Genomic DNA, 14,947 nt, shown 5'->3' with positions numbered 1-14,947 from the left:
ACCTGCAGAGGTAGGGACTGTGGCCCTGTCCTTGTGTGGACAGTGACCCCTCAGCAGAGCTTATCTCAGACCTGCTGAGGTGAGATTGCAAGTCTCGTGAGGTCTTTGTATCCTTGTCACAGGTGACCCCCGCTCTGAGGGCATGTCCTTCTCCCCATGAGCACTGAGTGGCAAAGGGGGAGCTGGTGGAGGGGGCTGGCCAGGGTGAAGAGGTGCTCTCACAAATGAAGTGTTCCAGGTGGGATCCTGCCTAGAACCAGATTAATTCATGAGTTCTGTGTTAACAAGGACAGCATGGTCTGTGGACAGTGAACTCGGAGGAGCTTTCTAAGATCTCCCTCATGCAGATTCTGAGGGCACAGAAGAAGAGCTTTCACAGTTGGACTTTTTACTAAAGCCCTATGTTTGCATTGGGCTGAGATGACCTGGATTAAGAACAACGTTTTGTTAAAGCACCTATTGAAATGCTGTCGTTAACAGGGAGGGGATGGCTGCCCTTTTCCATGCAGGAGAGGGGAAGCACACACTGCTCTGGGGAGCCTGAGCTGCAGTGTTTATTGAGGAAAGGGCAGGAATGACACCGACAGCTCTGGAGCGCCCTGGCAAACAGCTTCCCTGCTTTCACACTTCATTCCTTGCCTAACCAGGGGGCTCACCAGTAAAGAAACCTTAAACACCTGCCCTCTGTGTGCCCCGGGCCCTGCACAGGGGTGGGGGGAACAGGCAGATAAATTTCCATTGCTAAAATTGAAGACTGAAATCCATTAGAGAGACCTGAATTTCCATACCCAAGTTCCTTTCCTTCTCCACTTTCCTTCCCCACAGGTGGTGTTTTTACTGTTTCTTCTCTGTTTTTCTCATTCTGTATTTTCCCCAGGCTTCCCCTGCACACTCAGTTCTCACCTCACCGAGTCTCTGTAGGACACGAGGGCAATCACAAGCAAAGGAAAACACACATTTCGCAGCATGTTGTTGAATTGGATGTGTTTGCCAGGAGGCAGAAATCTATTTTTCTTCTGTCTTCCACACTCACCTTCCCAACCTGTCAGATCACTCACAGGGACTTTCAAAAAGCAGCTGAAAACGTCACAGTGCATGTTTGGGGCACGGTGTCCAAGGCTGCTGGGTGCCCCTGCAGGAAGTGCCACTGTCACCCATGGTCTCAGTGGGCAAATGAGCCACCAGACTCTGAGGAGCTGGGCAGAATGCTTGGGGGAACATCAATGAGAGCAAAGCATCTCATCTAGGACCAAACTGTGAGCAGCAACATCCACCACAATCGAGAAAAAAAAAAAATCCTAATTCCTTTATTGGCAGCAGATGTTCATTTTTAAGGGGAAACAAATCCAGACATGAGCTGTGCTGGAGGCAAAAAAGCACTCTGTCTTTGGGGACAACCTGATGCCAATAATTATTATTATTTTTATCCTTCAAAAATACATTATTATCCCAAATGAAATTCCTATATTCCTGCCTCGAGCCCTGGTGGTAAATGAGGTTTTTGAGCCTGGCCAGCCTGTTTCTCTATGACAATTAGTGCTTTAATGAGAGCTGGTAGCCTGGGTACTGGGCTGGTTTGCCTTCCAATACAGCAGCATTAGGGATGGAATTTTAGCAAAAGAATAAAGTGTTTTTACAACCCATTAAATACCTCTTCACACTCCCCTTCATTCTCCCCTGAGCTGGTTTGAAGGAATTACAGGATTACAAATAAATACCCCAATCAAATACAATAACAACAGAGCCAATGTTCATCATTTCTTACCCCTACAGTTAATGTTAACATGTCAGAGCAATGCCCCAGGTCTGTGCCCTGGCTACCTCCAAAGTCAGACAAGTCAGACGACCCCAGGCTGGAGCTCCCGTCCTGCCCGGGCCCTTGTGCTATGGGACCCAGGGAACAGAGCAAGGACATTTCCATCGAGAGCAGGTGGGCTGTGAGCTGCTTTGCTCCTCACCATTGTCTTATCCTGGTCCTGTCCACAGGGTATTCCCAAAGCATGTGCCCCACGCCCTCTGCCCTGGGCACCTACAGGGTCATGCTCCTGCCCTGCAGCACCTGTGCCACAGAAAAGTGTTAGAAATGGCAGCCTGGTGTTGAGAGTGTGTGTGTGGACACAAACACATCAATACAGACAGAAATGAAATGGAGGAAAGGCTCCTGTCCCCAACTTTGTACGGGGAGGGGGAGCAGAGAATGTGTTAGCAATGCTCAACACTACAGAGAGGAAAATTGGACATTTGTCCTACCTTCCCCCTCAATCCCTCCTTCCTGCACAGTGACCAGGAGAAACAAAGGCAAAACAAATAAACTGACAGCTTGGCTTCACAAAGAAGCTGAGAACTACTCAAGTGGTGAAGATGTTCCCATTTATAGCTGACATGCCTGAATATATTGCTAAATATTCATGGTCTTTATTTGCTCTGTTAATCATAACAGTTCCCCTGGAGAGTGAATGTCCCTACATCCTGCCCTGCAAGCTGTGCAGGACAGCAGAATACTTATATTCTCCTAAATGAAAGGCAAAGTAAGGCAAGTCAGAGCAATTCTCTTAAATAGAACACAGGGTGTGTCAAATTTAATAACGGGGGAAAATCTATATCCTCCCATAGAAACACAAACGTAAAGAGGGAAAGGACACTGCATTAAAGACTTTATTTGGAGTGCAGCCATTGCCATCTCCATGCAGGAACAGTCGGCGTCAGTCACTGCTCATCAGCACGAGCAACTGGTGTGTTTAATTCCAGAACAGGGTGAGAAATGGAGATGAACAGTTAAATAACTGAACTGTGGAGTTCAGGAATGACAACGTACTGTGAAAGAAATACTGTAATGGTAAAAACTAAAACTCGATTCCTTTCCAGCCTTTAGGAGAGACTTGGTTTATTAACCTGAAGGTGAAAGGTCTGAGCAGTGCATTACAGTTCAAAAGCAAATGAAACTGTCCAAAACAGCCCAGAGCCACCCAGCCTACTGCAACTCCCCACTGGTGGAACTGTGGTAAATCCATCACTGAAGTGATCCAGGCACTCCTTGTATTCTGAATTCTGCCATGTTTGGCATATAGCACCAGTAAAAGGTCAAAATAAGCTGTGGAAGATGAAGGAAGCTGCGAAAGGTTGAGACCATTGATTAATTGATTGCTTAATTCCTGTGGAAAACTGCCTGAGACAGGATGTGGCTGCAAACAAATATTGTCTGTCTCAAAAATAGAAACAAAATCTGCTGCTCTGAAACTTGCTGCCATCATTTTTGTTAGGTATCATAAATTATCTCCTATCGGTACCCACAGTCTGGCCACCCCGGAGTCACACTGATTGTGGTGTTCAGCTTGGCTCCAAGTGTGGGTTTGAAATGGAAATGTCTTCTGCAGTGCTGTAGGAACAGCAAGGAACGGTCAGAATGAGGCTTTGAAAATCCCTGTTGCTGCTGTCAGCTACAAACACAAACTGCAGGTCCCTACAGAGCAGAAATCCTGGAGACAGGAGACCACCAAGGTCCCACAGCCTGCAGGACACAGTATGGATCGGATACAGATGTATGCAATGAAAGCATGTGGGAATGATATAGAGAATATAAACCATCATGCTCTAAAGCCCCATTAATTGTGAAGTAATAAGCAGAAATTCCATTAATGGGGACACACCCTGTACTTGCCCCTTACAGTGTCCCATAAAGCAGTTGGGTTTGTCTCCAGCAGATGCATTAGATTGTCCATTCATCTGATTTTATAAAGCAATTAGTCTGTTCTCATCTGCCAAGGAGACTTTTATGGGCCTGTCATGGAGGAGTCTCTTCAAGTGACAGACTACTCTGTTGTACAGTCAGACCCGGTTCCTGCAAAGACTGTGGCTTTTGGGGGGGTTTATTACTATTTTTTCCCTCTTGCCTCTGGTTAAGCGAGAGCTGCTCTCCACTGACAGTTCGCCGCAGTGTCCTTCTGCAATTTGGCACTACTGAACTGGGCAGCATCAGCCAGTGTGGGCTGCTGGGGGAGTGAAACATCAGTCAAGGGCCAAGTACATTAATCCAGCCCTTTATACCAGGGCAAAGAACAAAATACCAGGGCTGGGGAGCAGGGCAAGAGGTGCTTTTGATTTGCTGCCTGTGGGGACTCCATGTGACCTCCCGAGGGAGGGTTTGCTCCAGCACACCCCAGGCACAGCACCCACACCCCTGCCTGCTCTGGCCAGTCCCTCCTGGCTCTCTCCAGCACTGCTCAGAGCAGCCTTTGGTACCGCTGCCCCATCCCATCAGGGACCCCAAAGGACATTAGTCCTGCTCCAGTGCAGACACCCAACATCAACAGCCCATTTGGGGAGAGAGGGGCCTCCAATGTACCTGCTCTGCACATTGGGAAGAGCCAAGCACTGGGAGTACTCTGGTATCACCTCAGGAGAGCAGTTTAGGAACAGACCCTGGAACTGGGGTGGGGATCACTGCTGAGCACTGGTAGGACAGGGCAGCTTGTGAAATGCCATTAGTCTTCAAACCAAGCACTGGCTGCACGCTGTGCCTGGTGCTAGACCTGCCCTCACTTGCCGGTATTCCTGCCTGGGCTCCATCCAAAGTCTGGGAGATCAGAAGCGTTCCTTTGCCCACCGCAGCGCAGAAGTAGTGGCGGGGGGAGGCGGCGGGAGAGAGCAGGCGGGTTCTGTGGGGGCAGGTGGGTTCTTCGGGGACAGGTGGGTTCTTTGGGGGGCAGGCAGGTTGTCTCCACAGTCGGTGAGAGGGCAGAGCTGTGTGCCCGGGCTCAAGGGACAGACTTTCCTGCTGCCTGGGGCACAGGGCAGCTGCACATCATCTCCCACGCAGGAATTCGGGGTGTGCCTTTCACATCCAGTCTCCCAGGTAAGGGTCAAGCTCCTTCCTCCCCTGATCTGTGAGTGACTGAAGATGCCGAGTTATTTCTCAGTGCAAGAAGATGGTCTGACACTGGCCCACCTACACCCCCACTTCCAGGGCTTAAGATGGATTAAACTGAAGACATTCCCCTTTATCCCTGCAGCGTGCTTTGGCCAGCCCCTCCGTACTGTTTTCCACTTGAAGAGCTAAGTGATGATGATTGTATTCTGTTTCTCCTTCCTGAGCTAGTTTTCTGACTCATTGTGGGGGTTTTTCTGCTAGCTTTTTGTTAATCTAGTTGGCATGCTGTGGTTTCTTTGTTCATTATGTGGTGGGGCTATATAAGAGGATTTGTCTCTGGAATTCAGGTATCCCCTGCACTGTGTTCCCTGTTATCGTCTTCATCAGCAACTCTGCTGAAGGCACTCTGCTGCATTTGGCATGAGCTAACCTTAATAAATTTGGGCTGTTAATCACTCAGACATGTCTCGTTGGATCTTTCACACTGATTTGTGTGTGCTTAAATAGTTTGCCGGGAGTAGACTTGTGGTGACTCAGTGTTTCAATAATCTGCCCTCCAAATTCTCCCTCGGGGTTCTGCCCCGCGGGGGCTTCGCCGGCCGAGGGAGCCGCGCCACAGCCACCGAAGGCACCGGGTGAGGGTTCGGTCCACAGATAGGAAGAGGGAGGGGTCTCCTCATGGCGGAGGATTCTCCTCCCACCCCACTCTCCTGTCCGGTTCCAGCTCCGGGTCTGCAGGACACGAAGAGCGCTGCTGCTGCCCCGGCCGGGGCAGGACCGTGCGCCCACCAGCACTGTCCGGCTGGGAGCGGGAGCACATCCTTGGTCCTGTTTCTGGGAGCTCTCCCTTGGATCCCGGCGCCGCTCAGGAAGCCATTTCCACAGGTGGGCGGCGGGACTGGAGACAGATTAAGGAATGTTTAAGCATCTATTTACATGCTGAGTTGACTCAGACCCAGCAGAAGCCGAATTTCACAGATTCCCTTTTCCAGAGCCTGGCTTGGAGTCCAGCAGGGATGCAGCCTCCTGCCTCAGGTGCTGTCAGTCAAACTGAGGTGTGCCCCAGTCAAACAACGCTCAGGTTATATTTTTTTATATATATTGTGCATTCTATGTTTGCCTGAGAGCTGCTGGGAGTTAGGGCATCCTAAAGTGATACAGGAGCCTTGGGGCATTGGGCGAAGCATGCAAGGCCCTGAATCTCACTCAGGCATTGATAATTATCAGTCCAGATAACTGAGCCGTTACGGAGATTCGATACAGTCAGCTCTTACATCCTGCCCATTTAGGGGAGAAAAATTCAGCAATGAGGAGATGCTGCAATTGACAGATCCAAGGAAAACCAGCCAGGTTATTTCTGACAGCAAGAGATCGCTAACTACAGGGATTAGCAGAAGATCAAGGGAGTGTGGAGAGACCCACTTCTTTGGAGTAAGGGCTTGGATTCCTCCAGAAAAAAAGGTTATTAAGCCATTTAAGGAAAGAAAAGAAGGAAAACAAACCTAAGAAATATAAAAGACAATACATGGCAGTTTGAGAGCTGCTATCAAAAGCTAATGAGGGGTGAGGAACAGTAGAAAAGCAAATGATAGCTTCTCTTAATAATTAAATGATGCTCATTAATTAGACATGATTTTAACATTTTGAAAAACTTACAATTATGCTTTTTGACTGAAAACAAACCCTGCTGTACAGTGAGGGAAGAGAGCGCTGGCACCCAGCACAGACAGCTTTGAATTCCCATGTTCAATAATTGTGAGCTCCAAGCAAAGTGCCTCAGGGACCAAGCATTCACCCATTCCTTCTGCCACTCCTCATGTTCTGCTGTTTTCTTCTGGTGCAGGCATTGCAGTGCACACCCGAGGTACCCAACTGGGGTCAAGTGGCCTGAAGAAAGGACCCCCCTCCTTTCTGTCCTGTTCTTTCTCACTGCACAAATGGAAAATAACAAAAAAAAAAAAACCAAACCAAAAACAGAACAAAAAACCAAACCAAACAGTCCTTAATTTTCCTTCTTTGGTCTGGCTTATCTTCCCCCAGGAAGGTGGTGGGAGTATGTCCTTATTCCCTCAAGTCACTCAGGCCCCCCCACTGCCTCTCTGGGCAGAAGCTCTGTCTGGGCTATCACCCGGGCAGACCAGGAGCCTCCCAGCAGATATGGCTGCCCTTGGGCTTCTGGAATCCATCACCTGGTTTGCACCAACTAGACAGCCCCAGAGTCCTCGGTTGCTCCTCACAGGACATTCCTTACGGCCCTTTCTTGCCCTCCTGTTGTTTAAATGAGACTTTCACAGCAACTAGTAACAATGCAGAATGATTCCATTCTTCAGTGAGTCAATGCTACAGCCCTGATGAAATATTTTGTGGCCTTTTGTAAAGTGCCAGTGTAGCTCTCTTTACTGAGTTAATATGTTTATAATAAAAAGAACTTCTCAATGAACTACATTAGTCTGTCATCATGCCCTCTGAGCCTACGGCCATGGCTCCTAGGGTGCATCCCTGCTCCCCTTGTCTGAGGGTGGCTTCCAGCTGCTGTGGGTGGGACAGAGGGCAGGAGGGGCAGCAGAATCTGAGAGGAAAATGGCTGTTAACAATCCTTACCTCTGTTGGATACTTTGCTATACACTAACTGGTGAGACTCCCTACGGATGGAGTTCATCTGCATGTCCAAGATCTTCCTTCAAACACCTGTCATCATGGATCCTTTTCTACTGTTGTGCATAGCCCCACATTATGGCACATGTTACAGGCCAGTGAGTCAGCCCAGTGATGGAAACCCAGATCCACTCCCTCTGATAGCAAAAAATGAGAAAACCGGAAAGTAGATCACTCTGTCTGAGAAGCTCCATGCCCCCTGTACATATTCCTGCCCCCTGGGCCAGCTGCAGCATGGGTTCTACTGGTAGAGTGCTGGAGAGGCTGTGTGCCCACCACGCCAAGCAGAGGAGGGGCTACAGTGAGACCAGCCAAAAGTCAGCAGTGAAAAGGCAAAGCAGCAACGCTGGCTCCTGAGGAGAGACTGGGAGATGCCCTTTGATGCCTCCTGCAGCCAGGTAACTCCCCTCAGCTCCATGGCTCACAGGTCCGTGTTGGCCATTGGGAGGTTCCCAGTGGAGCATCTGGCCTGGGAGGCAGGTCCCTTCCTGCACCTGGCCTGCTCCACCCATGCCTCATGGCAGGACATGGCCCTGGGTGGCAGCACCTGGTCCTGAGCCTGTGGCGCCTTCTGGCAGATGCAGAGCAGGGACCGGAGCTCTGCACGGAAGTTCTCGTTCAGCCAGCAGTAGATGAAGGGGTTGTAGCAGGTGCTGCTCATCGCGAACCAGTGCAGGGCAAAATAGAGCGAGTTCTTTGTCTTGATGCCCAGACTGGAGATGAGCACCACGTAGCAGTTCAGGGGGAACCAGCAGATCGCAAAGACCACCACCACCAGCATCAGCATCTTGATGCTCTTCTTCTTGTTCCTGTGGTGGGTGACGTACTGCTGCGTGGTGATGTCCCCGATGGCATTGCGGAGCCACAGCTTCTTGGCCAGACGCATGTAGGTGACAGTGATAATCAGCAGAGGCAGGAGGTAAAGAAGGAGAAAGGTAGACAGGTCCAGATACTTCCAGACCAACTCTGCAGGCTCAGGGAAATCAGGAAGGCACAGACTCCGGACAGTGGCTTCCCTTGAAAATGAAGAAATATAGATAGAGCACATGGCCATTGCCGTCACATGGGTGCTGCTGGCCCAGCAAACCACAGTGGGGGTCTCACACTGCCCACAGCCAGCTGGTCAGAGGTGTAGTGTGGACAGAGGGAGGATACAGAGCCACAGCTCTGACATGTCTCTCTCAGGCTGGACCTGCAGCCTCTGCCCTCCACGGGAGCACCCACCCTTCTGTGCCCCTCAGCAGCCAGGACCCCTCACCCTGCCATACCCCCCAGCACAGGATCCCTCAGCGAGAGCAGCTGTAGCAGCTCTAAGCCAAAGCTGTTCTGGAGGGGAGGGAGGGGCTGGAGGCTGTGAGAAAGCCTCACAGGCATGACCAACCCACCTCCCTTCCCTTCCCTACCCACCATTCCCTTGCCATCAGCTCCTACAACCTTCCTGCTGCCTCTTAAAACTGGTGTGATGATTGGTCACTGGGCTCCAGTTGAACCACTGACAATTAACTGACAGAAGAACTGAGTGTGATCATACACAACAGCTCATTTTAACAACTCCCGTACACCTGTCCCATCCCATCCAGGAACCAGGTGTGTTCCCACTGCCTGGCCAGCAGTGGCTCAGGTCCAGCACCCTTTGCTGCACCACGTGTCCCCTCCACACCCTGCAGCTGGTGACTGGAAGTGATGGAATTTATTTCCAGTGGATGTTTTCTCCTTTTGTTTCCCTTCCCCCCTCTCTTTTTCTTTCTTTCTTTCTCTTATTCCATTTTACTCTTCTCTCTTCATCCCTTGTCCTCTGTTCTCCTCTATTCAGCACAGATTTTAGCCCTCATCAAGCTGTATTGTTCATTGCAGTATTGATTAGTATCTTTAATATCCTGTTTTCAACCACTGGAGCTGCCTTTTGTGCCACAAATAGGAGACTGTTGAGAACAGGCAGCTGGAGCAGGGGATGAGGTCAGAGGAGTGACAATGGGTCCACCGAGCACAGAGGACCTGGAGACGCCACTCAAGATGGGAACTGACGCAGAAGGGAAAATCATCCTTTCTGAACTGCAGTCTTGGCTTTTCCTCCCCTGGATCTGACTCACCCCTGGCACAGGGGACCTGCCAAAGGGGATGTGACAAGGCAATATTTTGGTGAATTCTGGTACGATCAGGGACTCAGATGTGCTGCTGTGTAGTACAACCAGAGATGGATGTTGGTGGAGCTCCTGTTTCCCATCCCAGAACCCTAACCACTCCCTGGTAGGAATCTCAGGAGCCCTGGCCCTGCAGAGCTATTACAAGCAATATTACAACTGGGATTTTTTTTTTCAATGGAAAGCAGGGACAGGAATAGCATGTCCTGGAAGTCCTTATATTGCTGAGCTGCCTCGTGCCAACACGGGGCTCGGTTTCCTCTGGCCATGCCAAAGGATGAGCAGAGACAGGTGCCCCGAAACAGATCATAGTGTTCGTTCATTCATGAGCAATTTGTTCCCTAATCCCCAAGCACAGCTGCGGAGCAATGCAAGCATGGAGTAACCCTGCCCTGTGTTTACAGTCTGGACAGTTGGAGGTATGATATCCCCTGAGTATCTCAGTCACATCAGGCACAAGCACAGGCAGGGGAGGACTGTGAAGCCCCAGTCACACTTCTAGCTGGTGCAGCCCCTCGTACACAAAAAGCAGTGACAGCCTGTGCAGACACTCACGCTCCCCTCCCTCACCAACAGGAGGGACTTGGCTGGGCTGCAGAAAATTAGATTTGTCCTTTATAGAGAAGGTCAATATCTACAATAGAAATCTCATTCCTACTGCCTGTCAGTGTCTCCTTGCCCCACTCCCTGGGATGCTGATCTCAGCCTGAAAATACAGGTCATGGTAAGATTATCCCCTTGGCCTCGAGGCTGGCATTCCTGCGAAGGGCAGCACCAGCAGCATGACACCCGCCACAAAAATCCCACTTGGGTACTGTTACAGACTGTTTTCTAGACAGGAGAGGTCACAGCAATGCCACAGGCTGGTGGGGACAGGAGGGACAGAACAGGCTGGGTACCACAGAGGAAAGGACTGCAAGGGCAAAGCAACCCCAAAGTTTGGATTCTGTATTTCTCCCTGGCAGAGGGTTACAGCAGAGACAAGCGCCATTGCTGGGCCTTTTGTGGGGAGATATTAAAAGCAGAAGCTTATTTTTCTTTTTCTTTCTTTCCCTCTATATCAGAACCTTCTGTATTTTCTTATATTTCAGCAGTCCTCATGTGGATGTTAAATTCCACTTCATCTGCTGTCACTGTGCTCAGCCAAGCAAAGAGCTCCCTTTCCTGCGGGGAGGCACCATGGCATACCAGGACAGCTCTGGTTCCTGCCAAAGCACTGGACCCTCACCTGCCCCTCACTGGGTCCCCCCAACTCCACACTGGTCCCCCACAGCCCTGCTTCAGAAGAAGGGGGTGGGGGCTTCTCTTTGTTTTTCTCATTAGTGTAACATTGGGCAGAGGAACCTCAAGCTTCAGGGAAGGTTGGTCCCGCTTCATAAATCCACATGGATGAAATACAGGGAAGTCACAACCTGAGACTCAATGTATGAAGTCCTGGGGAAGAGGGATTGGTGGCTCTGCTGACAAGCCAGGGTGGTCCCCTGCTCCTGCTCCCTGCAGAGCTTTGGAGATGTCAGCACAGGTATTCCCAACAGGAGGTTTATTTTCTTCCTTTTTGAAACTGCAGTTTGACTCTCTCTCTCCTCCCTGCCTGAGCAAGTTGGATGGGCTTGGTCTTGTTGGGTCTGAGGAACTGAGCAGGCAAAAGGAGGGAAGAGGAAAGTCCCTCAGGAGAAAATTATCTTCTCGGGACAGAGCCTCTCCTGGCAAGGCCATGGCACTGGAGGAGGTATGTGTCACTAATATCTGTGCCCCAGCCAGGCTATGCCTGGGACTGCCCCAGCACATGGCTGGGAGTGGGACCCAGACCCTCATCTGGGCATGTGGGAAGTGGCAAGAGCAAACCCCGGGCAGCAGGCTCTTCCACAGCCCCAGCCTCTGCTGTGGGAAGTGGGATCTCACCCATACACCAACACCCTCTCATCCCACACCACTGTCCCCATGCCTGGGACACTCCAACGCCCTCCCTGCTGAGTGAGTGGCACTGCACAAGGGCTGCCAGACCTCCACACACTCACTGGGAAGGGGAGATCACTCACCTGTAGTTATACTGGAAAAGCTTTTGGTAGATGGCATGGGGCAGGGAGAAACAGGTTGCCATCAGCCAGATAACAGAGATGCTCAGAGCTCCCTTCGTCAGGGACATCCTCTGCTTCAGTGGGTTCAGGATGACCTGCAACAGAGACTCCGTCATGACTCTTCTCCCACGGGAAGCAAAGGCCCTCACAGCCCACAATGGGGGGTGGGCGGTTTGTGACATAACCTAACACAGCTAATGAGAGGAAAATGACAGCCATGATTAGGAAAATGTCCTGCTCGTTAGAGTGACCTGGAAAATGGGAAACATTGAACTTCTCAGTCTGCTCAGAAGAACTTTCAAACTTCATCCTCTACCTTGTTCTGTGAGAACCATTTTCCTTAAGCTGGGGGTTACATTAGGTCAAAAAAAGAAAAGATTCCCACACAATGGTCTTCACTCAGGGGTATGTTTGTTTATTCTGTATGAACTATATAGAAATGTCTCTTGTTCTAGCTGGGCCTGTGAAGCTGAGCTTTTCTCCCCTCTGCTGAGACAGAAACTCACCTTCCATGAAATTTTCTTTGTTAGATCTTTAAGCTGGTAAAATCTGATAGTCTGGAACTTACTATTTGACAATAGCACAGGGAAGGGGAGCGATTGCTAGGGATAAGCACATGGCCTGGGCTGTCCTTGCTGCCCTGCACTGGACACACAGCCAGCATTTGTCATGGCCACAGAGAGACATGGGTGAAAACTTCTCACAGCTCAAGTCTCCTCCCAGAGCCTTGGAAGGAAGAGGGGAGGGCAGTGTCACCTGGTGCCTGTCGAGAGCTATGGCTGTCAGGGTCAGTGTGGAGACATGGAGGGAGCAGTACTGCACAAAGCGGCTGATGTGGCACATGGCCTTTCCAAAAATCCACGTGCTGTTCACAAACCGGACCTGAGGAGAAACAACAGCTCATCAGCCAGAAAAACGTGCTGAAAACAAATACATGGGAAAGTCCCTTGGCTGGAACCTGAGCTGGCTCAAGGGTTCCGGCTGGTTGGGCAGCTTCACCTGAAACTTAAAGAAAGATCAGCTATCCTGGTCTCTGAAACACCTTTACAGAAGAGTTTATGGGGTCAAACCCTGCTGATTATGAAGTGGAGCTACCACAGCCCTCCTGGCCTGTTCTACAGACATTGCTTGTAAACAGTGGTAATAGCTTTTTATTACACTAACAACTATATTTGGAAAAAGTGGACCAAGGTTTGATATCAACCCCACTGTCAGATCTCGAGAGATTTCATTGAAGCCTTTATCCAGCTGGCATCTCTGAAAAGTGTGACTACTTTCTTCCACTCACCCAGTATGACTGGCATTCAGACTGTTCTGACCCACTAAGGGACTCTCTAGTGCTCTCCTGCATGAGCATTAAAAACACATGTTCACCCAGGCACTTGTTCTCATCACCCAAAAAGCTCTTGCTGGGGTTTCATAGCACACATGGAGAGGCTTTAGAGTTTCTAGGAGTTACAGAGTCTTAACAGAGAAACAGAGAGCCCACAGGTTGCTGAACAGTGTTTTACTTGCCTGGGAGAGTTATCAGTTAGACTTGGTGGTGTTGGGTTCCCACCTCAGCCCTAGGAGAAAAGCCTGTGACCACCAGGCAGAGTTCTGGTGGGAGGGAGACTCCTGTCCTGGCTGAAGGGACAGCAAGACCAGCTACTTACCAAGGTGAAAGGTGTGTTGAGCAGTGTGATCATGATGTCTGACACTGCCAGGTTAGCGATAAACAGGCTGGTGGCAGAGTGCATCCTCTTGTTCTTCAGCACCACGTGACACACCAGCATGTTCCCAAAGAGAGACATGACAATAATGACCGAGTACGCCACGATTAGGAGCGCTTTCACTGTTGGTTTCTGGGATTCTGGCTCATATTTAGCCAGCTCAGCAAATTTCTCCCACTCAACAATGCGGCTCTCTGTCCAGTTGAAGATGGTCCTGTTAGTTGTGTGGTAGATGGACATGAGTTTGGCCAGTGAAGAGTAATGGTCAAACTCCCCAAGAAACCCCATCACCTGTGACCTGTATGGCTGAAGCAGTGAGCGAGACATGGTAGGTCAACCCCAGTCTTTCCTGCTGAGGAACAGTTCCAATGGTGTGTCCAAAAGGGGCTGGTTTGAGACCACACTTTCTCTCACATACCAAGAAGAGCAAGAACTTCACAGGTGAGCTCTGGGCTCAAGCAGGCTCCCTGACCATCCCGTGCTGCTGTCGCAGGAATTTCTTCCCAATGCAGAAACATTCACCTTCCACTCTAAACAAATCCAAAGATGTTTTTCCAGCAACTGAAATCTGAATTCTGAATAGAAACCAACACTTCACTTCCTGGACCAGACAGGTCTATATGTGACAGTGCATACACTGCAGCATGATTACATGCCAGTTCCCTGCACACTCCAACCACAAGGAGAAACCAAACTCCCCACCCTTATCCCCCTCCCTAACTCCTACCCTTACCCCCCCTCACTTACCTCGCACTGCCCGGCCGTTTTTGTCCCCTTCGGCCTCCGGTCCCAAGGGGCAGCAGCGGCTCTTCCGGCTCCCCGCGCAGGACACCCCGCACCGCACACCCCACACACCTCGCACTGCACACACCCCACTCACAACACACCCCGCAGCGCCCACTGCCCGCGCCGCGCCGCGCCCTCTGCGCTCACCGCCGCGCACTCTCCGCACCGCACCGCGCCCCGCGCACTGCACCGCACTGCACCGCGCACCTTGCGCACTCCCTCTCACCCCGCGCACTCTCCGCACCGCACCGCGCACCTTGCGCACTCCCTCTCACCCCGCGCACTCTCCGCACCGCACCGCGCACCTTGCGCACTCCCTCTCACCCCGCGCACTCTCCGCACCGCGCACCTTGCGCACCCCTCTCACCCCGCGCACCCTCCGCACTGCACCGCGCACCTTGCGCACTCCCTCTCACCCCGCGCACCTTGCGCAGCGCACCGCACACCCCCTTCACGCCCCGCACGTGCGGCCGCTGGTAGCGGAGTCGCCGCTCGGGGCGGGGCTCGGGGAGCGGGGCTGCTCCATTCATAATACGGTGCGGGCGGGGCCCCACCGGCCCGGGAGTCGTTACCGGGGGTTAATTAGTGCCGCGGTTTCCTGCGCGCACACGCCCCTGCAGGTGCCGAGTCTGCTCCCACGGTACCCGGAGGGGCTGCTGCGGACTCGGGCTAAGCGGCGCTGTGGGGCCAGGGCGGAGGGCAGCGCCC

The 14,947-nt window shown here is 51.4% G+C and overlaps 1 protein-coding gene across 4 annotated transcripts; it reads right to left on the bottom strand.

Moving 5' to 3' along the window:
- Nucleotides 1-2,637: 2,637 nt before the first annotated feature.
- LOC121665225 (probable G-protein coupled receptor 83) lies at nucleotides 2,638-14,389 on the bottom strand. 4 transcript variants are annotated; one of them, XM_042029213.1, is made up of 6 exons: nucleotides 14,201-14,389; nucleotides 13,752-14,028; nucleotides 13,397-13,667; nucleotides 12,498-12,623; nucleotides 11,703-11,836; nucleotides 2,638-8,538 (listed from the first exon to the last, which is right to left on the bottom strand). In XM_042029213.1, the coding sequence occupies exons 2-6, from the start codon at nucleotides 13,778-13,780 to the stop codon at nucleotides 7,944-7,946; spliced, it is 1,155 nt and encodes a 384-aa protein (XP_041885147.1). In that variant the 5' UTR covers nucleotides 13,781-14,028; nucleotides 14,201-14,389; the 3' UTR covers nucleotides 2,638-7,943. The 4 variants fall into 4 exon arrangements, with proteins under 4 accessions (XP_041885147.1, XP_041885144.1, XP_041885146.1 ...); XM_042029210.1 differs by having other exon boundaries at nucleotides 13,397-14,028; nucleotides 14,201-14,384; XM_042029212.1 differs by having other exon boundaries at nucleotides 13,397-13,983; nucleotides 14,201-14,384.
- Nucleotides 14,390-14,947: the final 558 nt, after the last annotated feature.

The sequence above is a fragment of the Corvus kubaryi genome, unplaced genomic scaffold (genome assembly GCF_017639235.1).
Source record: "Corvus kubaryi isolate FWS band 111438036 unplaced genomic scaffold, C.kubaryi_AGA036_p1.0 37322, whole genome shotgun sequence".
Classification (NCBI taxonomy): Eukaryota; Metazoa; Chordata; class Aves; order Passeriformes; family Corvidae; genus Corvus; species Corvus kubaryi.
This window is presented reverse-complemented; position numbering and strand designations above follow the sequence as displayed.